The sequence below is a fragment of the Sphaeramia orbicularis genome, chromosome 24 (assembly GCF_902148855.1).
Source record: "Sphaeramia orbicularis chromosome 24, fSphaOr1.1, whole genome shotgun sequence".
Classification (NCBI taxonomy): domain Eukaryota; kingdom Metazoa; phylum Chordata; class Actinopteri; order Kurtiformes; family Apogonidae; genus Sphaeramia; species Sphaeramia orbicularis.
In genome coordinates this window covers 45150474-45177883 of record NC_043979.1, presented here as the reverse complement: position 1 = coordinate 45177883, position 27410 = coordinate 45150474, and the positions used below count along the sequence as shown (strand labels likewise).

At 32.0% G+C, this 27410-nt stretch overlaps 1 protein-coding gene across 1 annotated transcript in view; it reads right to left on the bottom strand.

Annotated features, from left to right (window-relative positions):
* igf2r (insulin-like growth factor 2 receptor) overlaps positions 1-19207 on the bottom strand; it is a 131786-nt gene extending 112579 nt beyond the window's left edge. The window contains exons 1-2 of the mRNA XM_030128409.1: positions 19003-19207; positions 8299-8438 (exon numbers count right to left, since the gene is read on the bottom strand). Coding sequence (XP_029984269.1) covers positions 8299-8438; positions 19003-19136 — 274 coding nt within the window. The 5' untranslated portion in view covers positions 19137-19207. The remainder of the gene's footprint in view (positions 1-8298; positions 8439-19002) is intronic.
* Positions 19208-27410: the final 8203 nt, after the last annotated feature.

Sequence of the window (27410 nt, the reverse complement as noted above, 5' to 3'; positions counted from 1 at the left end):
ACTCTAATTCAGGGGTACATACAGCCAGATATAAACAAGTGGACCTGACCGGTAAAATAATACACAACTAGGATGTAACGATATGAAAATTTCATATCATGGTTATTGTGACCAAAATTATCACGGTTATCATTATTATCGCGGTATTGTTGAAATAGTGCTCAAAATGTTCAAAAAGTACTAATACACACACTGAAATGATTTAACCAAGTTGTATTTTGAAAAATAAATAAATAAATAAATAAAATAATTGGCACAATGTACTTTCTGTTGGAAGAAAAAAATTCAAGTATTAACCCTTCGGGGTCTGAGCCTATTTTGGCCATTTTTCAGTACTTCTCATTTTGCCTTTATATACTATATAAACAAATGTTTACTATACTCATGTTTGGGATCTTTTTTTTTTTTTTCAGCACAACTTCATTTATTATCATCTGCCTATTATTTTTTTCACTTTAACCTATAATATCAACATAAAAGGCCACAAAACACAAAAAATATATAAAATCCAATTTGAAAAATACCATAAAGATCCTTAACGAACCTTTTCAAAGACTTTAAAAGTGAATATTGGTTCCAAATATTAGGTATATAGAATTAAAATTGTAATAAATTAAAACTATACTCAAATATTTGACATAAAAGCATATCTTTACATGTTTTTTTTTTCCCCTAAAAGTGCAGTAATCAAATACGGTTATCATGATAATTACAATTTAAAAGGTAATACTAACCGTCTGCAATTTTACCACGGTTTATCGTTATACCGGTAATCGTTACATCCCTATACACAACATAACATAATATAACATAACATAAGATAATATAAAGCAATATACTAACAGAACATAATATAAAACAATATAACATAACATAATATTAACATAAAACAATATAACATAACATAAAATAAAACAAGTGGTTCCAGGCACAACAAACCCCACCCCTCACACATATTGTAGTTTATTTTGACATGGATCCACCTGATGTCATCATGTCTATGCATGTGCTGATGTCATATCAATTGCCTCTATATATGTGCCAAGTTTGCAGTAAATTGAAACAAAATTTATGTTTTTAATAGACATTTGAAATTTCACCCATTATATGTAAATGGGAAAAAAAGATTTTAAAAATTCTTAAAAATTTTTAACTTTGACCTACTTTTCCCAAAATGTGAAGACATCTACTCTGGGTCACTGGCAACCTATAAACCTAATTTGGTATGAATCCAACCAATAGTTTTGCTGCTACAGACAGGTGAAATTTCATTCACTATAGGTAAATGGGGGGGGGGGGGGGGGGATTAAAAACATTCATAAAAAATTTTAACTTTGACCTACTTTTCCCAAAATGTAAAGACCTCTATTCTGGGTCACTGGCAATCTAAAAACCCAGTTTGGTCTGAATTGAACTAATAGTTTTGCTGCTACAGACATGTGAAATTACGCCCATTATAAGTAAAAGGGGGAAAAAAGATTTTAAAAATTCATAAAAAATTTAAACATTGACCTACTTTTCCCAAAATGTAATGAGGTCTATTCTGGGTCACTGGCAATCTATAAACCCATTCTGGTATGAATTCAACCGATGGTTTTGCTGCTAGAGTGTTAACAAACAAACAAACCAAAAACAATATCACTTGCCTCCCAACATAACATAACATAACATAACATAAAACAATATAATATAAAATAAAACACAACATAGCATTGGATAACATAACACACCACGCAATAACATAACATAAAACAACACGACACGAAAACACCTAAACATAATATTAAATAAATAACAATGTAATATAACGTAACACGACATAACATGATAGAACAACCTATAAATAAAGTGAACTCCAGAATTTTCTCCATGTCGATCAGTGAAAAAGTAAATTGAAAAATGAAAGTTATAAACTATCCTTTTAAAAATGTGAACATGAACAAACTGAAATCTCTTCAGAAAAAGAAGTGAAATGTAAACAATACTATGTCTCAGTTTATCATTTACACACGTGCATTACAATGTAAATATATAATAATAATAATAAATAAGAAGAACTCCAAACTTTTCTCTATGTTTAAGAGTGAAAAAAGTAAAATTACAGTAGGAAAATGTTTACATATACAAATTATCCTCTGACAAATGTGAATAACGTGAAGAAACTGACATTTATATAGAAAAATAAGTGAAATTTTAACAATATTATGTCTCAGTTTATCATTTACACATGTATTACAACTTACAGATCACAGCAGATCTACAAATACACGAAACATTTAATAACAAGCAGAATATTGATAAAATTACGCTTATTTAAGTAAATTTTATTTAGTTTTAGTTTGGATAGATAAGGACAGATTTGTCTATTCTGCTGTTTTACTAAAAAGACACTAAAACTTACTACATTTTACTTTCTATTAATGTTTGAGTTCATTTATTTTAAGGATAAAATGACAAAAAAGCCCAAAAACACAAAGAAGACTTCCATGTAAATATGTTCAAAGTTCAATTTTACTAAAAGTTACACAATCCAATATGGCCGCTGCCTTAATGATGTCACGATATGCAAATTAGATGAGTACATTTAGTCCCATTATAATAAACTTTAGGTCAGACATAATATTTTTGTCATTTCCAGTATGACTTTATCTCTAAACACTTCAAAGATACAGCTTTTTGAAATCTGGATATCAAAACTGAAAAAAACAAAAAAACAAAAACAAAACAAACAAACAAAAAAACCAACTAAAACCTCGGGTTAAAGTTGTTGTTTTATACTTTTTAAGGTAAAAACTGTGTAGATGAGAAGCTTCATTTAACATGTAGTGTATATAAGGTCGTTAAAACCACACATTAACGCAAACTGAGGAGCTTCTGTTCAACATGTGACCAAAACAAGACTCAGCTTCAATGTCTGTGTCGACGCTAATTTAATGAACGACACTAAATAATTAAGGAAAAGGGCAGCCGTGTGATTAGTGGGTCAAACTGAGGGGCGCTCCCCCTGAGGGGACACTGATCAGAGCAGAGAAGACCAAGACCAGACATAAATCTAAGAGAACGTGACTGACATGGAGCCAATAAACATCAGCTGGAGAAACAACCACCACTCACTGAAGTCCAGCTGCTTTTTAATGATATCAGGGTTTGATTCTAATTAAATACTTTAGATGAAAACGTTAAGATCGAAGGCTAATCGATATGCAGAGAATCATGAGCAGAAGATGCAAATTATGACCGCATTGTAGTAATTTTTCGTCCACATATTTATGTCCATATAGTGTTTGAGTATCTGTGTTTTTGGCTGTTTTTGTTTTGTTGATGACAAAAAAAAAAGATACGTTCAGTCAATCAACAACTATGTCACATTCATCAGTAGGGGTGTTAGAAAATATCAGTTCTGCAATATATCGCAATATTTCATTTCACAATACTGTATCGATATTAAAAAGTACTGTATCGATATTTTTAGGTATTTATTCAGATGCAGAAATGGTGGAGGTTGATTTTTGTTTTTCTTTATTGTTTATATTTTATTTATTATTATTTAACACTGTTTTATTAAATAATGATTATTTGAAGCACCCTAAAAGCACTTTGTACTGTCTGAGAGGCAGATGGTAGTTCCTCTGGTGGGATTGCACAAAAATAATGTTCTGATGTTAGTTCTGAACTAATTGAATATGAACATTTGAACAGGATCTGAAACTGTAATGTCTGTAAAACAATTTCAGTTTGAACACGGTAATATTTTGTGATATAGCATTAGATCCTGTTGTGATCAAATAAAAATGTGTTTAGTGTTCAGTTCATTCACCAATCGATCAGATGCAGCAGCTGTGAGATGAAACCAGGAAAATGAACTGATACATGTTTTAGGGGTATAAGAAAATATCAGTTCTGCAATATATTGTGATATTTCATTTCACAATACTGTATCAATATTAAAAAGTACTGTATCGATATTTTTAGGTGTTTATTCAAATGCAGATATGATGGAGGTTCATTTTGGCTTTCTTTATTTACATTTTCTTTATTATTATTTGACACTGTTTTATTAAATAATGGTTATTTGAAGCATCCTAAAAGCACTTTTTACTGTCTGAGAGGCAGATGGTAGTTCCTCTGGTGGGATTGCACAAAAATACTGTTCTGATGTTAGTTCTGAACTAATAGAATATGAACATTTGAACAGGATCTTAAACTGTAATGTCTATAAAACATAATTGAAGTTTTAACACAGTTATATTTTATGATATAACATTAGATCCTGTTGTGATCAAATAAAAATGTGTTTAGTATTTGCGTAGATTTCTGGTGTAATTCAATTCTTCCAGGAAATAATAATTTTAAAAAAAAGAAACAAACAAAAAATTGCCTTTTTAACAGTATCATGATATATCGCGATATATCGTATCGTGATCCTAGTATTGTGATTTGAATCATATCGCCAGATTCTTGCCAATACACAGCAACCCCTGTCAGCAGAAAGTTCCGTGGTGTTTCTTTAAATAATCTCTGTATCTGATGCTGATGGGCGTCATTCTACATTCTATTGACATCCAATCTGCAGATGAGGCTCCGATACCTTTCGCATAAACAGATAAGGGTTAATAATGTCCCTATCTGCGCGTCGATATCACTTTAAATATCCCGTCTGGTAAGCTTGATAGGATATTGATTAAGGGCACAAACAGTATTCCTGCTGTTAACGGCTCATTTCTATCTGGGCGTACGGGAACGCTGGCATCAGATCAAAGACCAGAGGAGCTGAGATGTGGATGTTACTGACACACAGCAGATTCAGCACAGATCGGACCTGCTGACGGACCCACAATGGAAAGGCTGGACCCAAAAACAGCATCTGGACACGTCCGAAGGCCTCATATCAGGTCCCAACACTGCTATCAGCAAAGACCGGCTGAGTATTTACAAGATGTGGGGATTTAACCCAGAAAAAACAACCTCCCAGAGACTGAGGGTGTGTAATTTAACTACTTTTGTTGAATGCAACTAAATGTTTATAACAGGGGTTCAACTCATTTTCTTTTAGGCTCCACATTCAGCCCAATCCAACCTCAAATGGGTCGGACCTGTAAAATAATAACATAATAACCTATAAATAATGACAACTAGGGCTGTGCAATTAATCGAAATTCAATTACGATTTCGATTATTACACGCAACGATTACAAAAATTATGTAATCGAGAAAAAACGATTATTAATTTTGAGTCGTTTTAATTCACGCGCACGCAAGCTCCCATGAGCTGCTCTGCCCCGCCCCCCTCTAAGCTACTGCTGCCTGCTAGCCGGCAGGTCCACCCCAAGAGCAAAGTTGTACCTAGCGGTCTGGAAAAATGGCAGGAGAATCACAGCAGAAGTGCTTGGTAAACAAAAAAGGCAAGTCCAATTCAATTGGATGGAATCACTTTGGGTTTGATGAAGAAGACGAAGAGCAAAAACACATCACGTGCAAAAAGTGTTTCGTAGTTGTGTCCGCACCGACCGGTAACACAACAAACCTTTTTAACCATCTAAAGTTTAACCACCGCCAACTTTAGCATAATCTTATGAAAAACTAAAACACATAAAAACAACTTCGTCCGCAATGCAATCTTCAGTTTCCGAATCTCTTTACGCTGCAACTCCCATATTAACCTAACCCTAACCCGTATAACCCTAACGTGTGTATTCTAGATGGCTGATGTACGAGGGCTGTTCAATAAGTTCATGGCCTCACCCAGAAATACTGGTTGTTATAATACAGGATGTTACATTCTTTCGTGATGGGATAGTGATGCTTGAACATCGATGGACCAAGTGCATTGCTGTAAATGGAGATTATGTTGAAAAATAAAATATAAATTATCAGTCTGTGTTGTTCTGTTCTGGGTGAGGCCATGAACTTATTGAACGGCCCTCGTATACAGAAGGCCTGAACTGAAACCTCACGGCACGCCACTGAATTTACTGTTTCATACTACATTGAAAATACTTGAATTTATAATTTGCACTTTACGTGAGGTTTTTTTTTTATTGCTACAGTTCTATGGCAAGTCTATAGCAGTTTAATTCCAGTGCACTATTTATTTACAAAAGGAAACATACTTGAATTTACAGTACACTTATTTGCATTCAAAGATTTTTTTGTTTCATACAAAAGTGAACATACTTTGTTTTAGTGGTTAAAAGCTTTATTTATGTTTAAAGAGTATATTTTACATTGCTTTGCAAGAAAAAAATAAACAACTTTAAGGTTAAAAAATAATCGTTTTTAATAATCGTGATTTCAATTATTGCTAAAATAATCGTGATTATTTTTTTTTCCTATAATCGAGCAGCCCTAATGACAACTATAAAATTTTCTCTTGTTTTAGTGCAAAAAGTAACATTAAGTTACGAACATATTTACATTTATAAACTAATCAAACAAAAAAGATTTGCATAACTGGAAAAACAGTAATTTCTTAAGAAAAATAAGTGCAATTTTAACAATATTATGCCTCGATTTATCAGTACAAAGCATTTAGTAACAGGTAAGTATTGTTAAAATTGCACTTAATTTTCTTTGGACATTTCAGGTGGTTCAAACTTTTTCAGGTTATTCACTTTTTATTGTAAAAAGAAAATGTTAATGTTAGCTAATATTTTCATGATTTCATGCTATTGTTTGCACTAAAACAAAGAGCGTTGTCATTATTTACAGACATGTTTTTTTTTTTTACATTACACCAAGAAGAAAATCTGGAGTCATTATTTATAGATTATTATTTTATCATATTTTACTTTAAATCACATTGATCTGTATGTGGAACCTGAACTATAACCAGTTCAACACCCTTGACTGTTAATATCAGTGCAATTTTTACATGTTGCAATTTCATCCTGTGGGCCGGATTGGAACCTTTGACCTTTTTGGTCCGCAGACCATATGTTTGACACTCCTGTTCTATAACCTAAGTGATAAACAAAAGCATCCAATCCACACATCTGAGCAACAGCAGCTTTAACCGTTTGGTGTTTTTGCAAAAACCTCATGAATTCCTTATCAAAATAAATATCAGTTCTAGTTTTTCATTAAATAATCATTAATCTGAATAATTTTAGCAGCTACAACGTAAAATTTTCCTGCATAACAATTTACATGGAGTCATAGTGATGCTTACTTCTGACTTTTTATGCATTTATAAATTAATTAATTTATTTCATTTATTAATTAATTTATTTATTTTGTGTGTGTGTTTCTTTTAAGCCTAATGTATTTAATTTGAATTTTCTGTACAGGATTATGGTTAATATGTCAACCAACCTATTTTATATACAATCGAGTACTATAACAACTATATGATAGAGGATTAGGGCCACTGGAAAAAAAAAAAATTAAGGTCCAATTTTTTTTATTATTATTATTATATTATTTTTATTATTATATTATATTTTTCGCATAATAATAATTTTAAAAAACATATTGGACCTTAATTTTTTTTTTTCCTGTGGCCCTAATCCTCTTCCGTACAAATGTATCATGTTACTGTATATTTTTCCCCTTGTTTGTCAGACTGGAATTAAAGGTCATGTGGTAACCTTTTCAATAACAAAAACGTTCGGGAAAAAAAGAAAATGTACATGGATGATATTAAACCCGTGTGGACACAGTGGATCATTCTTAATACCATTTCATTACGGTATTTGTATCTGTAATTTAAAGATGACAATAAAAAAAAAGTGGCTAAATCTGACATTTCTGAGGCCAGAACTGCATGTTTTTGTGAAGATTATTTCTCCCACAAATAGACGTTTCCATAACGAAGAAAGTAAGCACCTATATAAGGAAAATAAAAAATCAAATTGTTCAACTAGAGCTTGAACATCCGTGACTACAGATCATTTTCTGCTAATGTCATGCTTCGTTCAGCCACAGGCCACATGAGTCCGACCAAAACAATGGCAGCACAGCCACAGAAAACAACTGTAACCATTCACATTCTCCTGCAACGTCACTAAAGAGCCGCCAATTTCTCTGCCGCGTGTTCGTCATGAGACTCAGATGATACGTCGGGGTCAAAGAACGGATCGCATACAGGTACGACGGGACTGTCAAAGTACAGGCGTCTCCAAAGAACATAAAACAATGAGTCACAATGACACCGAAGACGACAATAAACTATGTGGACAAAAGTATGTGGACACGTTGAGTTCGGGTGTTTCTTCTCTAACGGGGGTCTGGGATACAAAACAATAATGACTAATGACAGAATATAGTTTTATAGAATATAGAACGGTGGCCTGTACTCACCCACAGAGTGGTTGGTGTTGGTGGTTGGGTCTCGAGCGCAGACCGCCGTCCCGGATCCACAGCTCGTGTCCGGTGAAGACTCACAGAGCTTCAACGTGTAGCTGACTTTGTTATCCTGATCTATGGCCTCCCATGTGTAACTGAAAGACAGGAAATGGCACCATTAATGAAAAAGGGATTTATCAGCATTTATTCTAATATTATCAACTTTATTTGGAGCTTTTTTTAGTTAAAATCACATATTTTCCAATATTTAATTCACTGATCATGTAGATGTTGATAAAAGCTCCGATTAAAGTTGAGGCTTATTATATTAGAAAAAGAGAAAACTGAAGAAAAACAACTTTTTCAGCAAAAAATATATAATTAACTGAACATAAACCAAGTGCGTCCACCTACACTGGATTTCTGTGATGTAAAAAATTAACCCATACAGACCCAGTGGTACTTTTTCTTCATATTTAAACTTTCTGAAGTGAATTATCGCTATTTGTTACAATATTATCCTCTTTATTTTAAGTTTTTTCAGTTAAAATCACATATTTTCCAATATTTAATTCACTGATCATGTAGATGTTGATAAAAGCTCCGATTAAAGTTGAAGCTTATTATATTAGAAAAAGAGAAAACTGAAGAAAAACAACTTTTTCAGCAAAAATATATAATTAACTGAACATAAACCAAGTGCGTCCACCTACACTGGATTTCTGTGATGTAAAAAATTAACCCATACAGACCCAGTGGTACTTTTTCTTCATATTTAAACTTTCTGAAGTGAATTATCGCTATTTGTTACAATATTATCCTCTTTATTTTAAGTTTTTTCAGTTAAAATCACATATTTTCCAATATTTAATTCACTGATCATGTAGATGTTCATAAAAGCTCCGATTAAAGTTGAAGCTCATTATATTAGAAAAAGAGAAAACTGAAGAAAAACAACTTTTTCAGCAAAAAATATATAATTAACTGAACATAAACCAAGTGCGTCCACCTACACTGGATTTCTGTGATGTAAAAAATTAACCCATACAGACCCAGTGGTACTTTTTCTTCATATTTAAACTTTCTGAAGTGAATTATCGCTATTTGTTACAATATTATCCTCTTTATTTTAAGTTTTTTCAGTTAAAATCACATATTTTCCAATATTTAATTCACTGATCATGTAGATGTTGATAAAAGCTCCGATTAAAGTTGAGGCTTATTATATTAGAAAAAGAGAAAACTGAAGAAAAACAACTTTTTCAGCAAAAAATATATAATTAACTGAACATAAAAAAAGTGCGTCCACCTACACTGGATTTCTGTGATGTAAAAAATTAACCCATACAGACCCAGTGGTACTTTTTCTTCATATTTAAACTTTCTGAAGTGAATTATCACCATTTAAAGGAATATTACCCTCTTTATTTTGAGTTTTTTCAGTTAAAATCACATATTTTCCAATATTTAATTCACTGATCATGTAGATGTTCATAAAAACTCAGATTAAAGTTGAAGCTTAATATATTAGAAAAAGAGAAAACTGAAGAAAAACGACTTTTTCAGCAAAAATATATAATTAAATGAACATAAACCAAGTGTCTCCACCCACACTAGGTTTTTGTCATGTAAAAATTAACCCATACAGACCCAGTGGTACTTTTGGGGCAATTCTCAAGCAAATTTTTCTCTATAAACTTTCTCAAGTGAATTATCACCATTTACTCTAATATTATCCTCTTTATTTTGAGTTTTTTCAGTTAAAATTATGTATTCTCCTATATTTAATTCACTGATCATGTAGATGTTCATAAAAGCTGAGATTAAAGCTGAGGGATATTATATTAGAAACAGACAAAACTGAAGAAAAATTACTTTTTCAGCAAAAATATATAATTAACTGAACATAAACCAAGTGTGTCCATCCACTGTCATTTATCAAAGCTATTTTATTCATGTTACTTGTTATTTTGTTGATTTATTAATAATTTTTGTTCATTTTATTCATTACTTTAGCGGTTTTTGTTCATTTTGTTGCTCATTTTATCTTCTTTTACATAACTTTAGTACATTTTTTGCCTGTCTTTTCCTTATTATTTATTATTTTGTAGGGCTTTTTTAATTCATTTTTGTTCATTTTATTCATTATATTGGCTGTTTTTGTTCATTTTGTTGCTTATTTTATCCTTTTTACTTGACGTTAGTACATTTTTTGCCTGTCTTTTCCACAATATTTACTATTTTGTAGGTTTTTTAATTCATTTTCTTTCATTTTATTTAATAATATATATATATATATAAAAACAAGTGTCTCCATCCACTGTCGTTGATCCAACTCCATGGGTTTTACTGGTGAATCAATGTTGTAGAAGATGACGGTGTTTCCATGGTAACTACAGAGCCTTTAAACGTCCGAACGGGTCATATCTGATGACCATGAAAAGATGAATAACTGTATTTTACACCAATTATTTACATGTATTAATAAAATGAGTGAATCAACAGGTATTTAATATTTTATATCAGTAAATTATTTTGGTCGCGGGTGGATGTTTGGGTGTTTATGGGTTAATTTAACTTTATGGGCAGAGAGTTTAGAGTGTGTTTGGTGTAATTAATCATGAAAAAGCATGTCCAGTAATGTGTTTTATCTACTAATTAGCTTATTTTTACATCAGTAGACGATTCTGTTTGGGATGTTTGGGTCTTAATGGGTTAATAGTCTAATTCTAGTCATTAGTCAACACAGATGCTGATACCAACACCCTACTGACACAGATTAATTGGTCTATTTCTAACATGTACATCCTTGTAGACAGGACAATAGGACAGAGTTTCACAGTAATAGTGAAAGTTAAAGTTTGGTTCATTTTCACTTTCCCCTACCTCAGTTCCTCTAGGGCACAGGTGTCAAACATGCGGCCCCGGGGCCAAATCCGGCCCGTCAAAGGGTCCAACCTGGCCCTTAGGATGAATTAGTGAAATGCAAAAACTACACTGAAGATATTAACAATCAATGGTGTAGAAATAATTTTAATTCAGGTTCCACATAAAGATCTCAATTGGGTCAGATCAGTAAAATAGTATTATAATAACCTATAAATAATGACAACTGCAGATTTTATCTTTGTTTTAGTGAAAAAAAGTAAAATTACATGAAAATGTTTACATTAACAAACTATCCTTCTACAAAAAAAAATGTGAATAACCTCAACAAATATGAACAACCTGAAATGTCTTAAGACAAATAAATGCAATTTTACCAATATAATACCTGGCACTATACGTTTGGTGTATTTGTAATTGTAATGTAACTTTTGACGCACATGTGTAAACTGATAAACTGAGGCATAATATTGTTAAAATTGCACTTGTTCATGTTATTCAGATTTTTAATGAAACGTTGTCGATGTAAACATTATCATAATGTAATTTTACTTTTTTCACTGTTATTATTTTACTGGTTCGGCCCACTTCAGATCATATTGGGGTGAATGTGGCCCCTGAACTAAAATGAGTTTGACACCCCTGCTCTAGGGCGTCATTAAAAACAAAATGTCTCTACAGCTAATGACGGTCCTGAAAGTACCTGTGCACATAGACCACTTAGACTCGTGTTTAAATTATACTTCATGTACACTATTATTTAGGAGTCAGTTGGTTTGCAGAGGACTGATGGTGTTCTGCAAATTTCAGGAGCAGTGGGTGGAGAGTTCCAGGGATTTTCCAAAGAAAATGTTTTACTTTTGGATAAAAATAAATGAACTAGCTTCCTCCTATGAGAGTACTGCCATTGTGTCTGCACCAGTAACTGAAAAACTACTAAAAGTGAGCACGTTTCAGTGTAAATATGTCCTATATCTTAGATATTATAGAGCAGGGGTGTCAAACGTACAGTCCGTGGGCCCTTATTTCATGAGCACTTTTTGAGTTGACTTTGGAAGGACTGACTTGTCCATGTGCTTTTTATGTATTCATTTTATGTATGGAAGTCTGTCTGTAACTATTTAATGTACTGCTACCCGTCTTGGCCAGGACACTCTTGAAAAAGAGATTCTTAATCTCAATGAGGTTTTCCTGGTTAAATAAAGGTAAAATTAAAAAAAATAAAAATAAAAAAAATCGGCTCCCCAAAGCGTCCAATTACACTGAAGATATTAAAAAATATTAGTTAAAGGTGTCAAAATCATTCTGATTCTGATGTAAGTCTTATGTCTGGTCATTTCTGTTCATCCTAAATATAAACAGACTGTTTTCTCTTCACATGAGAAGCAGGTAGTTCCAAAACTCCAGAATAATCCAAACTACTCAAAAAAAAAAAAGACTGAGAAATCACTGAAATCACACCCTGCACGTCTTTGATACAGCTTTATGTTACATTACCAGTTTCCACTAGAGGTGTGTATCAGCAAGAATCTGGTGATACGATACAAATCACAACACTAGGATCACGATACGATATATCATCACAATACTGTTAAAGGCAATTTTTTATTTTATTTTATTTTTTTTAATGATTATTTCCTGGAAGAATGGAATTACATCCGAAATGTGCACAAATACTACACACATTTTTATTTGATCACAACAGGCTCTAATGATATATCACAAAATGTTCCTGTGTTCAAACTGAAATTCTGTTTTACAGACATTACAGTTTAAGATCCTGTTCAAATGTTCAGAGTCTAGTAGTTCAGAACTAACATCAGAACAGTATTTTTGTGCAATCCCAACAAAGGAACTAACATTATTTAATAAAAGAGTGTTAAATTATAATAAATAAAATAGAAATAAAAAAGAGAAACAAAAAACAAAACAAAAATGAACCTCCATAATATCTGCAATTGAATAAATACCTCAAAATATTGATACACTAGTTTTTAATATTGATACAGTATTGTGAAATGAAATATTGCGATAAATTGCAGAACTGATATTTTCTTACAGCCTTAGTCTCCACCTTTTGATAAAACGACTGCTCATGACATTTATGGTCACTGTGAGAGCCTGAAAAGGACCTGGGAAAAGGATATCAACTTGTTTGAATATCCTGATATTAAATGTAGGCTGGTTTACAAGGCACGCCCGAGGAAAATGTACACTGTAAAAGATAATTTGTCTCTACTATTTTACACCTGTCACCCATAAAAGCAGGTTACATATACATATACCTGTACCTGAGCATAATGTCTTATATATATATTGGCTGTCAGAGTTATCCTTCATCCCTGGAAAACCCAAGTTAGACCTGAATATAAGGAATGGGTTAACTTGATGACAGTGAATGCATCATTTGTACTAATGATGGCTAAACTACAGAATCAGAAAGAATCATATTAATGACCCGAAGAGACTTTTTTGTCTTTATTAAAGGTGAAAATTTTCAGTAAGAGTTAGAATTTGCTTTGGTAGTATTTGCTCCTACAGTATATTTAATTCAAGAGCAAATATTATAGCCTCTAGTCAAAATATATGTTTATGTTTTTGACTATATTTTATATTTTATTTGTGTAGACATAAACTCCTGCCTCTGATTGGACTTATTCACGTATTTATTTCTTCTTTTATTCCAGCCATACTTAGGCTTTAGTCTGAGGATCTTCACTGATACTGTTAAGATAATGCTGTCATGTTTATGTGTTTGTGTGGTCAGTTTTTGTTGTTTGTGATTAAAAACTCAGTAGCAAAAAGACATCAGTTCTTTCACCAATCGATCAGATGCAGCAGCTGTGAGACGAAACATGGAAAATGAATTGGTATTTGTTTTAGGGGTGTAAGAAAATATCGGTTCTGCAATATATCGTGATATTTCATTTCACGATACTGTATTAGTATTAAAAAGTACTGTATTGATATTTTTAGGTATTTATTCAAATGCAGATATGGTGGAGGTTCTTTTTGGTTTTCTTTATTGTTTATATTGTATTTATTATTATTCAACACTGTTTTAGTAAATAATGGTTATTTGAAGCATCCTAAAAGCACATTTTACTGTCTGAGAGGCAGATGTCAGTTCCTTTGTTGGGATTGCACAAAAATACTGTTCTGATGTTAGTTCTGAACTAATAGAATATGAACATTTGAACAGGATCTTAAATTGTAATGTCTGTAAAACATAATTTCAGTTTGAACACAGGAAATGTTTGTGATATAACATTAGATCCTGTTGTGATCAAATAAAAATGTGTTTAGTATTTGTGCATATTTCAGGTGTAAATCAATTCTTCAAGGAAATAATCATTTAAAAAAAGAAACAACCAAATAATTGCCTTTTTAACAGTATCATGAATACATTGTGAAACATCGTATCGTATTGCCAGATTCTTGCCAATACACACCCCTACTTTTGACTATATTTTATTTGAGTAGACATAAACTCCTGCCTCTGATTGGACTTATTCACGTATTTATTTCTTCTTTTATTCCAGCCATACTTAAGCTTTAGTCTGAGGATCGTCACTGATACTGTTAAGATAATGCTGTCATGTTTATGTGTTTGTGTGGTCAGTTTTTGTTGTTTGTGATTAAAAACTCAGTAGCAAAAAGACATCAGTTCTTTCACCAATCGATCAGATGCAGCAGCTGTGAGACGAAAACAAGGAAAATGAATTGGTATTTGTTTTAGGGGTGTAAGAAAATATTGGTTCTGCAATATATCGTGATATTTCATTTCACGATACTGTATCGATATTAAAACGTACTGTATCAATATTTTTAGGTATTTATTCAAATGCGGATATGATGGAGGTTCATTTTGGTTTTCTTTATTTTTTATACTTTCTTTGTTATTATTGTTTAATCCTCCGGCGTTACTAACCGTGGTTCAGCTCTCCGTTTAAATAGGGTCCTGACCTCTTGTGTCTGAACTGGGGTCTTACCCTCACGAACTAACCCGAAGAGGTACTACTCAGCTGAACTTATTTTGGAACACTCGCCTGTCTTCTAACTACCTTTAATCCCAACCTCTGCCCCGCTAACCCTGGTACCAGAACTGCCAGGAGAAACCCACTCTGTGGTCAGTAATAATACCAGTCCAGTTGGTTTTTGGTAGCTGTTCCACATGGATTAGTGCACTTGTTACATGACAGGTAATAATTTAAAAGCCAGGAAAAATAGGCTTTCGGGACATAAAAATGGTAGGTGGATAAAGGCCAAGATACCTTTGAGACCTTTGTTGTTATGTACACAATAAACCTAACGTTTTACATTCACCAACATATTATGCCACACAGGGAAATAACTCAAGGAGAATTTAGAATTTACTTTTTATAAATTTATTGTAGGCAATTTTAGCAAAGCAAAGCATATACATAAATCATCAATCAATTAATCCCTAATAAAATCATTAAACTGAACTTCTAAAACCATAAATCAATATCCTGTTTATTAAACCTAAACTGTCCTCAATTTTCCTTACTTCAACGCAATCCCTGTTGTAATCTCTCAACCCACAGTTCAGCCTTGTGAAAATGTCCCTAATTGTTGCCTCGCTTGATCTCCTCAAGGGGAAGAAAAACATAAAAATAGAATGGTGTTGAAAGTCTCTTTTCTTCAATCCAAAATTGAAAGAAAATCAAAATTGGAAAAGTTCTCAAATAAGAATAATTATTTCTCTAACTTCTGTAAAAGGAAAAATCACGAATTGGTAAAAAGATCAAAAACTAGAAAGTGTTGTAAATCCGGTTGAATCGGAAAAGTAAAACTATAAAACTAGAATCCAAAAATCAGTCTAGATTAACAAGTCGAATAGACTGAATTCGTAGAAAATCCAGTAACCGAGAAAAATCGGATAAATGGAAATAAAACTAATGACTTCAAAGTCTTCTGAAAAAGGTTCAAATTCATAAAGAATTGAAAAATTGGAAAAAGAATCCAATAGGATAAATTCGTAAAAATTCACTTAATCGGATAAAATCGGACGAATAAGAATAAAAATGGAAACTTCTTTAAACCACAAAGTTGTCTGAAAAGACTTAAATTCCTAAAGAATTTGTAATACAAGAAAAAGAGTCCATTAAGTGAAAATGTAAGAATAGTAATTACAACTAAATATAGAAAAAGGTCTAACCTAGTAAAAATAAACAATTGTATAATTTAGAAAAATAGGATTATCACTTGCCGAGTATTAATCGGAAAAAGTTACAAAACCGGAGAATTCGGATAAAAATCAAAAATTAAAACTTAATCAATATCAAAAACGTAAATAGGAAAAAGTCATGAAGTTAGAGAAATTGAATAAATGTAGAAAAATCAAAAACCAAATTTAATCTAATTACTGTAAAAAGTCAAAAGGTAAAAATTAATTTAATTTGAAAAGACAACCTCAACAGCTTGATCAGGGCTGCCGAGTTTGTCTTAAAATACTGGGTAAAAGAAAAGAAATAAGAAAATGTAAAAATTCTTCTTCTTTTCCAGTCCAGGCCAAAGTGGAGGAAAATACCAAAAGTCTGTTAAACAGATGGTCCGTCGGCAAATGTTCCCCAAAAGGTGGTAAAAGCTCTTAAAATACAGTTCTTGCCTTTAAGAGTCTTTGGTCCTTTGTCATCTGAAGAAATAGGTCTTTGCTTTTAAAAGTTCGATCCGTCGATGCAAAGTTATTCTATCAGATGAGCCTCCAGCATTATTTGAGAAGTAAGATTAACTCCGAAGCCAATCTGCCACGCTCCTTTCGGGTCTCAAAAGAGCATCGCTCAGAGTTATCTTCTCTACGTTTTACAACGTAGGGCACGCAACTTCTTAGAGCGTCTCGCACTTCTGAAAATGCTATAATAGCGGTTCTGGTTTTTAACCAAACTCTAGGCATTACCTCATTGATGCCTAGACAGTTGACTTCATTGATAGATGAGTAATGTCTAAATGCCTCTGGCAGAACTTCCCTTTTTTACCGGTCTTGACCAGTTTTGGGTGCAGAAAATAGCCTATTGTTTATGTCACTTCTCTTTTCTTAACGTTATCAGTTAGCTTCAGCTGCAGATGGCTCGGTGCTGCTTACTTTACTTCTCCTTTTCTGCCGGACTTTGTCCTAACATGCCCCTTCACTGCTTTAACATGTCTCAACTTGTCTCCTCTACACACAGTAGTCACAAATGACTCAACATTCATTTAAACATTCTTTTCTTAGCTATACTTATTGATCACATTACATATATCTAATTTAATGCAATACATCAGTTCAAATCATCTTTTTAATACTAAGCTGTACTTAACATTGGTTAAAATGCTGGGTGTTACACTTCTTTATGAGGCCTTCTGGTGCCTGGTGTGACCTGTGGGGCCCTGACCTCTGCCTAACTTGACATTATTTAACACTGTTTTAGTAAATAATGGTTATTTGAAGCATCCTAAAAGCACTTTTACTGTCTGAGAGGCAGATGTCAGTTCCTTTGTTGGGATTGCACAAAAATACTGTTCTGATGTTAGTTCTGAACTAATAGAATATGAACATTTGAACAGGATCTTAAACTGTCATGTCTGTAAAACAATTTCAGTTTGAACACAGGAAATGTTTGTGATATAGCATTAGATCCTGTTGTGATCAAATAAAAATGTGTTTAGTATTTGTGCAGATTTTGGGTGTAATTCAATTCTTCAAAGAAATAATCATTTAAAAAAAAAAAAAAAATTGCCTTTTAAACAGTATCATGATATATCGTATTGTGATCCTAGTATTGTGATTTGTATCGTATTGCCAGATTCTTGCCAATACACACCCCTACTTTTGACTATATTTTATTTGTGTAGACATAAACTCCTGCCTCTGATTGGACTTATTCACGTATTTATTTCTTCTTTTATTCCAGCCATTCTTAGGCTTTAGTCTGAGGATCTTCACTGATACTGTAAAGATAATGCTGTCATGTTTATGTGTTTGTGTGGTCAGTTTTTGTTGTTTGTGATTAAAAACTCAGTAGCAAAAAGACATCAGTTCTTTCACCAATCGATCAGATGCAGCAGCTGTGAGACGAAAACGAGGAAAATGAATTGATATTTGTTCCCAAGCTGACTTTGTAAGTTAACAAGAGCTGCCAAAACAAGTCTACAATGACAGCAGTCAGGTTGAGTCACATGGTTCTCATTAATGCTGTGTCAATATTTGATCACAGGATGATTATGTGAAGCTGAAGTCAAGTAGGACAACACAGTTCAACTGGCTCCTCAGTCTGTCAGTAACACTAATGAAACACGTCCTGTGTTCGGTTTCTACTCACATTTATCTCCTTCTTTTCCAAACATGTGTCAGTTTACAGTATGAGGCTAACATTTAGCTTTAGCACACACTTAGCGGTTAAGCTAATCTACACGTCGCAGGTTTGATTTAATCAGTAACCATTAAAGTTTCTATTGTTTGTCACAATTCAAGTCATTTGATTAACTCAGGAGTGACTTAAGCTAATGAACACCGACGAAAAATGACAAGAAAGCACAATTTAGAGACGGAATATGGAGTTTTCGGCTGTGTGTTTGCTATTTTCTTTACATTTATAGAGGGAAAAGATGCATTCAAGTGCTTATTTCATAACGGTAAAAAAGCGGTGTTTGGCTCTAATTGTCGTAAATCGTCTTTGAATTGTGACACTATTTGGCTGTGGTGTAATTAATATCATTATGAGGTGTCTTCTGTGTAAATTTAACCAAGCGGCGTCTGTATAAGCCAACACGAAGCCTGGTTTTGTTGTGTATATTTGCGGTGTTTTCTCCTGGAGGTGTGTTGGTTTGTACCTGCAGAGGTCCTGGTACCATACACCGACGTCCCCCTCCGCTCCGGAACGCGCCGATAAACATCCCAAACACACCGCGACCCCCAGGACCAGCTCCACAGGCGACCGGAGGACAGATTTACGCCCAAATAACATGTTTATTCTGGGGGTTTGTGGCTGAGAAGCCGAACTACGACGACATGATACAGCAGACTGTGTCAGCCAAGGACCGAGGCAGTAGGAAGTGAATGCACCACATGACCTCACATCACATGACACGCATGCACCGGTGATGCGTTCACGTCTGTAGGAAATGTTCACGTTATGTAGTCTATAACACTGGCCAACAACAAATCTATTAAGTTTTTTGAGCTGATTTAGGATCATTTTGGTGTGCTGAATCCAAAAATCACATTCATTTTGCTCAATCAGCTCAACTTTCTGAACTATGCTACATATTGGCTTTTGAACATTTTTGCTTACATTTATGGGCATTTTCACATCATATGATACAAAATTCTTTCATATTTCTTGCAATAAACGAGTTCTGAAGATTTGACTTTTGCCAATTTATGATTAATGGTTTTTTTTAATATTACAGGTGAATGAAATGGCTTCGACAAGAAGATCTTGCAAAAAATAAGCCTGACGTATTCTGCTACATCTGTGGTGAATACATAATAAATAATAAATACATCCTGTTAGAAAATGATTTTTTTTTCTCTTAAAACCTATTTTGGGTGAGAATTATATATAAAAAAAAAAATCAACTGATAAAGTCACAAAAATGTAATCAATTTTGTGAGAAGATCAAATTTTTCAAAATCAAATTCGCAAAAAAAAAAAACAACCTGACCTGATTGAGAAAAACAGATGTCATTTTTGGATTTAGCGGTGCCAAATGGTCCTAATTCAGTTGAAAAAACCTAGACAACTTGCAAAAAACTTTTTTTTGTAGCCCAGTGTAATTAGACACCTTATAAACATTGTTTTCTATGTATTTGATTTGCTTTAAAACTAAACACAAATCCTCTTTTCTTACTTTTTTTATACTCTTAAGAACTGTGAAAAACAAATGAGCAGCTTATACGAGTAAAGAGGACAAAAAACATGAAATTAATACAACAATAACAACAACAATACTAAGAAATATAAATCAGCTGCCTGCTAACTTTGGCACATTTACACTTGTATTGATTGATTGATTGATTTCGAACATGAATATCAAAACAGAAGAAAATAAATAAACAAAACACTTAAACAGACATATAATACATATTTGAAAAGGAGTGAGAAGAAGTAGAACTTATAAACTCCCACCCCTTCTCCTTATATAATTAATACCAGTAATAACCTTCCTAGTCTAAGCAGATCTATACTATATACCATAATACGACTGATATTTCCTATTAAATAATTTGGTTTCTGGCTTTATATTATTATGAACAAATATAATATGATTTACATAAACACATATGTAAATACATGTGTTATTGTATTATGTGTTTATGTAAATCATATTATATTTGTTCATAATAAACAAATAAATATGTATTTTAAATTAATGTTCATTATTGTGCATTATCCCTTTCAAGTAAACACAAATAAATGAATAAATACATAAACAAAACAACAAGTATATAAATAAAACATCCTCTTTTTTTTTACCATAAAAGAATTGCAACACATAAAAATTTATATCATTTAATCTGACTAATGCATAAACATTAAAATCAAGTCAGTCATATTTACATATATCACACACATTCTTCATAAGTAAAGTACATTTATGGTAGATATGATCCGTAAAATAGTAGGATAATGAACTCTAGAGCTGTTTTTTATATGTGGACAAAAGCAGAATAAACCTACTAATGTTTCCACAGGTAATGATGAATAACAAAGACATTAAAATCCATAACAAAGTACTTTAAGTTGAATTATATTTGTTATATTTCAACTTCTGGCACAGGATGAAATATAACTGAAGCACATCATGCATAATTGTTCACATATTTATTACTATGGCTCCTCTTTGTGGCTTTAGTGTTTGAAAATAAGAAACCATATTCATGAGAAAAGCACAGTTACCTAACAGTGTCGTTTTACCAACGGTCAGTGAATGCATCATATTTACCCAACATCCTCAGGTAGTTTAGTTTAGTTTTAGTACTTTCTCACCAGGACTCCCTGTGCTGTGTTTAATGTGATTTATTTATGCATATACGTGTATATTTTGTTGTTAGTTTGTAGAGTGTTCTATAAAGGCCTGTCAACACTTAATATTTGGACAAAGTCACTTTTGTGCCTGAAGGACTCAACTCAGGGACAAAACTCAGAAGAACTAGGCCACCGCGGATTGATACAAAATGGCGCCCTCTGGTGGACATAATAGAGAACTACAGAAGAAAAAATAGTGCATTTTTTCTTTTCTTTTTTTTTCAACAATGAACAACAGAACAGTATATATACATGATAGTATATTTCAAAAAAAGGATAGAAAATTTCACAATTCACAACACATTTTACATTTCAAATATCTAGAAACACATGTAGGCCAAGTAAAAATATATTTAAAAAAACGCTCGAGGTATACATAGAAATTATACAAATTAAATAAGATTATACCCTTGACATAGTTTTTTTTAAAAATTCTATTTGTTTTAGAATTTATGATGTTCTTTAACCCTTCCATGCATAGTGGTGACTACAGTGGACAGCTGTTTAAAGCTGTTCTCTTCTATTCATGGATCTGGTTCTTTTAGTTCCATACACAGTGGACACGAATGCATCATCCTGTACACTGCACTGTTACCATGACTGTAACTGTGCTGTTCTAGATAAATGTAATCTGCAGTAGAACAGAACAGAACAGAATAGAATAGAGTAAAGTAGAGTAGAATAGAATAAAGTAGAATAGAATAGAGTACAACAGAATAGAATAGAATAGAGTACAATAGAATAGAATAGAGTGGAGTAGAATAGAATAGAATAGAATAGAATAGAGTGGAGTAGAATAGAATAGAATAGAATAGAATAGAATAGAATAGAATAGAGTAGAGTGGAGTAGAATAGAATAGAATAGAATAGAATAGAATAGAATAGAATAGAATAGAGTACAATAGAATAGAATAGAATAGAATAGAATAGAATAGAATAGAATAGAATAGAATAGAATAGAATAGAATAGAATAGAGTAGAGTGGAGTAGAATAGAATAGAATAGAATAGAGTACAATAGAATAGAATAGAATAGAGTACAATAGAATAGAATAGAGTACAACAGAATAGAACAACAGAATAGAACAGAATAGAATAGAATAGAATAGAGTAACGTAGAGTAGAATAGAATAAAGTAGAATAGAATAGAGTACAACAGAATAGAATAGAATAGAGTACAATAGAGTACAATAGAATAGAATAGAATAGAATAGAGTGGAGTAGAATAGAATAGAATAGAATAGAGTGGAGTACAATAGAATAGAATAGAATAGAGTAGAGTACAATAGAATAGAATATAATAGAGTACAATAGAATAGAATAGAATAGAGTACAATAGAATAGAATAGAGTAGAATAGAATAGAATAGAGTACAATAGAATAGAATAGAATAGAATAGAATAGAATAGAATAGAATAGAATAGAATAGAATAGAGTGGAGTAGAATAGAATAGAATAGAGTAGAATAGAATAGAGTAGAATAGAATAGAGTACAATAGAATAGAATAGAGTACAATAGAATAGAATAGAGTACAATAGAATAGAGTACAACAGAATAGAATAGAATAGAGTACAATAGAATAGAGTACAATAAAATAGAATAGAGTAGAATAGAGTAGAATAGAATAGAGTACAATAAAATAGAATAGAGTAGAATAGAGTAGAATAGAATAGAGTACAATAGAATAGAATAGAATAGAATAGAGTACAATAAAATAGAATAGAGTACAATAGAATAGAACAGAGTAGAATAGAATAGAGTACAATAGAATAGAGTACAATAGAATAGAATAGAGTACAATAGAATAGAATAGAATAGAATAGAATAGAATAGAATAGAATAGAATAGAATAGAATAGAGTGGAGTAGAATAGAATAGAGTAGAATAGAATAGAGTAGAGTAGAGTAGAATAGAGTAGAATAGAATAGAGTACAATAGAATAGAATAGAATAGAGTACAATAGAATAGAGTAGAGTAGAATAGAGTAGAGTAGAATAGAATAGAAAAGAGTAGAGTAGAATAGAATAGAATAGAATAGAGTAGAGTAGAATAGAGTAGAGTAGAATAGAATAGAGTAGAATAGAATAGAGTACAATAGAATAGAGTACAATAGAATAGAATAGAATAGAATAGAGTACAATAGAATAGAGTAGAGTAGAATAGAGTAGAATAGAGTAGAGTAGAATAGAATAGAGTACAATAGAATAGAATAGAATAGAGTACAATAGAATAGAATAGAGTAGAATAGAATAGAGTAGAGTAAAACAGAATAGAATAGAGTAGAATAGAATAGAATAGAGTAGAATAGAATAGAATAGTCTTTATTGTCATTGTCCAATACAGACAACGAAGTTGAAGTGCAAACCTTTTAAAGTGCATTTGAAAAAATAAATAAATAATATAAAAACAACACACACCAACTTAACCGACAAGTATAAGAACAATATTAAAAAAACCGTCAGTGATCATTTGTTTTGTTTAGGCTCCACAGCTGTTCGGTGCCGCTCCGTTAAGTCCTACTGACACTGTGAATGTGCAAACGTTCTTAGTCTCACTATTACACATAACTGTCAGTTCTAATGTTGATTTTGTGTGATTTTTATCATTTTCCGACCACATCCCTTCCTCAAAGATAAATGATGCATTGAACTGCTTTTAACCTAATCTTAGTCATTTCCTCATTTACTGAGTTGTTGTTTTTTTTGTTGAATGCAGACGATAATATAAGTATAATAAGTTTATGCTTCTTCCTACTCATTTTCGAACATGCAAAATTCAGACTTGCATGTACTTGTAGATCGATTCTGTTCATTTCCATGTTATTTTGCTTTGTTTTATTTTGTTTCTTTGCATGTTCGAAATAAATAAACAAACAAATAAATAGATCAAATAAAATAAAATAAAATAAATAATATGACTGTTCTGAAACATCTTATCTACATCTCATCTTCTGACATAGTTGTTTAACACATAAAGACTACTGCTACTTTTATGGCAGTTCCCAAATGAATTTTTCTTCCTGTTTAATTTTTCTTATGCTTATTCTGATATTATCGTCTGTCTTTTGCATTTTTCACTGTAAATCAGGTCTTTTCCTATATTTAATTTAATGATCATGTAGATGTTCATAAAAGCTCAGATTAAAGTTGAGGGTTATTATTATCAAAAATGGAGAAAACTGAAGAAAAAGTGACTTTTTTATTCAAATATATCCTTAATTCTACATAAAAACAAGTGTGTCCATCCACTGTCATTGATCCAACTCCATGGGTTTGACTGGTGAATCAATGTTGTAGAAGATGACGGTGTTTCCACGGTAACTACGAAGCCTCTGAACGTCCAAATGGGTCATATCTGATGACCATGAAAAGATGAAGAACTGTATTTTATAACAATTATTGACATGGATTGAAAAGATTAGTGGATCAACAGGTATTAAACAGATTAGATCAGTGGATGGTTTTGGTTAAAGGTGGATAAGATAAGATAAGATAAGATAAGATAAGATAAGATAAGATAAGATAAGATAAGATAAGATAAGATAAGATAAGATAAGCAGGACAAGAAAAGAGGCATGAAATACAATAGAACATAAAATTAAAAAAATAATAATAATATTGTGTTGAAGAGACTACAAATGACTAATTTATTAATTAATTAATAATAATAATAATAATAATGATAATAATAATAATAATAAATAAAGACACAAATGTGTGGTACACTAGATGGTATTCATCAGCATTTAAACATAAGAGTTTATGACCATACATAACTAAATTAAATGTGTGTTTTTAGCAGCTTCACTAGAGCTTCTGCAGTATTTTCATTTTTTTGCTCATTTTTTAATCATTCATTTCAATCATTAAGACCCAAACAACAACTGGCATCCAAAATCATCTACCAATGTTCAAGGTTTATTAACTCCTAATCCATTAATCCTATCAGTACATGTAAATAATTGGTGTAAAATAGTTCTTCATCTTTTCATGGTCATCAGATATGACCCATTTGGACGTTCAGAGGCTCCGTAGTTACCATGGAAACACCGTCATCTTCTACAGCATTGATTCACCAGTAAAACCCATGGAGTTGGATCAGTGACAGTGGATGGACACACTGGGTTTATGTTCAGTTAATGAGAGATTTGACTGAAAAAGGCACTTTTTCTTCAGTTTTTTTCTGTTTTAATATAATACCCTTTGAATTTACTCTGAGCTTTTTCGAACATCTACATGATCCGTGAATTAAAAATCAGAAAACAGAGGATTTTCACTGGGAAAAAAATGCAAAATTCAGTGGATAATATACAATAAATGGTGATAAATCACTTAGAAAAGCTTAAATAGACAGAAAAAATCATTTGGAAATTGCCACAAAAGTCACACTGGGTCCTTATGGGTTAAACTTTAAGGAAATATTAATGTTTTTATCTCAAATCATCATGATTTTGTTGGAAAAAGTCACGTTTTCGTCATTTTTCTCTGTTTCTGATATGATGACAATTAACTTTAACCCTTTCATGCATGAATTATGAGAACCTTTGTCAAGATTTTTTTTTTTCTGGAGTGTTTTTATACCTCCTTAGGCATAAAAAAAAATCGCAATCGAGTTTTTTTTTTTCACGGAGTTACAAAAATGTCCATGCATTTAATTTTTTAAGTCAAGAAATACGTATTTAAAACCCAATATCAGAAAGTAAAATGAAAACAATGAAATAAAAAACATTTTTAAGGCTGCTAATTTGATGTTTTTTCACATTTTACCATACTCTAATCCTAGTTATTCCCTCATATAATATGCAAAAAAACCCATCTCTTTTTGTCTAACAAATAACACCTGATTTACACTTAAACATGTCAGTGCAGATCAGGTTTATCAAGAACAGCAAAGTTATAGCAATGGTATAAACTGCAGTGTATTATTATGGGATGTTGCATAAGTGTCCACTGTGTTGGCTCATATGGAGCTAAAACAACAAAACCTTTAAATATACAAGAGAACAGCTGGAGAAGAACTGACCACTATGCATGAAAGGGTTAATCAGAGCTTTTATGAACACCTACATGATCAGTGAATTAAATATGGGAAAATATCTGATTTTTATTGAAGAAATGCAAAATTCAGAGGATAATATTACAATAAATGGTAAATAAATCACTTAATAAAGGTTAAATGGAGTAATAAATTCATGTGGAAGTGCCACAGAAGTAGTTCTGGGTCTTTCTGGGTTCAAAGGTGGGATGTCGGTGCTCTGCCGTCCACTGTCGGACTGTTTCGTGGGCTGTATTTTCAGCTTCGTGGGCTAAAAGTCCGAGGTTTGCATGTGATCCGTGGGTCTGCGCTGAAGGCAGACAGTGTCAGGTTTGTTTGGCCGTCTCAGATTTACCTCATAAACACTTTAGTTCTCGACTCACTGATGGAAGCAGCCAGGAGCTAAACTGGAAACTTGGTCATGGTCAAAGTACTGGGCTCTTTTTTTTTTTTTCCTCTAACTACACTACTCGTCAAGTTTTGGATCCCTTCTATGGTTGTGGAAATACTTTAAAGGGCTTTTCTTACAGTGTTTTTATTATTATTATTACACTAGCTTTTGTGATTGCATTGACTTTCAAGGCTGAATTTCCTTCAAATGCTGCAGAAAAACTGTGAGTACTTTAAGCTTTTATGAACTGAAAATAAATAATTAATTATAAATAATTAAAAAATATCTTGTGTCTTAATAGAAGGTTTTAATATCTATCTATCTATCTATCTATCTATCTATCTATCTATCTATCTATCTATCTATCTATCTATCTATCTATCTATCTATCTATCTATCTATCTATCTATCTATCTATCTATCTATCTATCTATCTATCTATCTATCTTTTGTTGCTTATTTTTGTCTCTTATTTCTCTTACTCTGATGCTTATCTTTGTCCATTTTTTTCTTATTTTGTTGACTTTTTTTTTTTTAACTAATGTTTATTCATTCCATCAATCAATGAAAATGAGCTAAATTCAGGATCAAAAATTATATAAAAATTAGACACTAACAATTATTTTTTTTTAAATTATAAAATGTCAACAAAAATGGATTCAAAAACAGACCAAAAAAATGTAATTAAAGTTAAAATAAAAGAAAAAGATCTATGTTTACATTTTCTTGCCTATTTTGTTCATTTTTTTGTTATTAATTTTGTCTCATTTTGTTCATTTTTCATG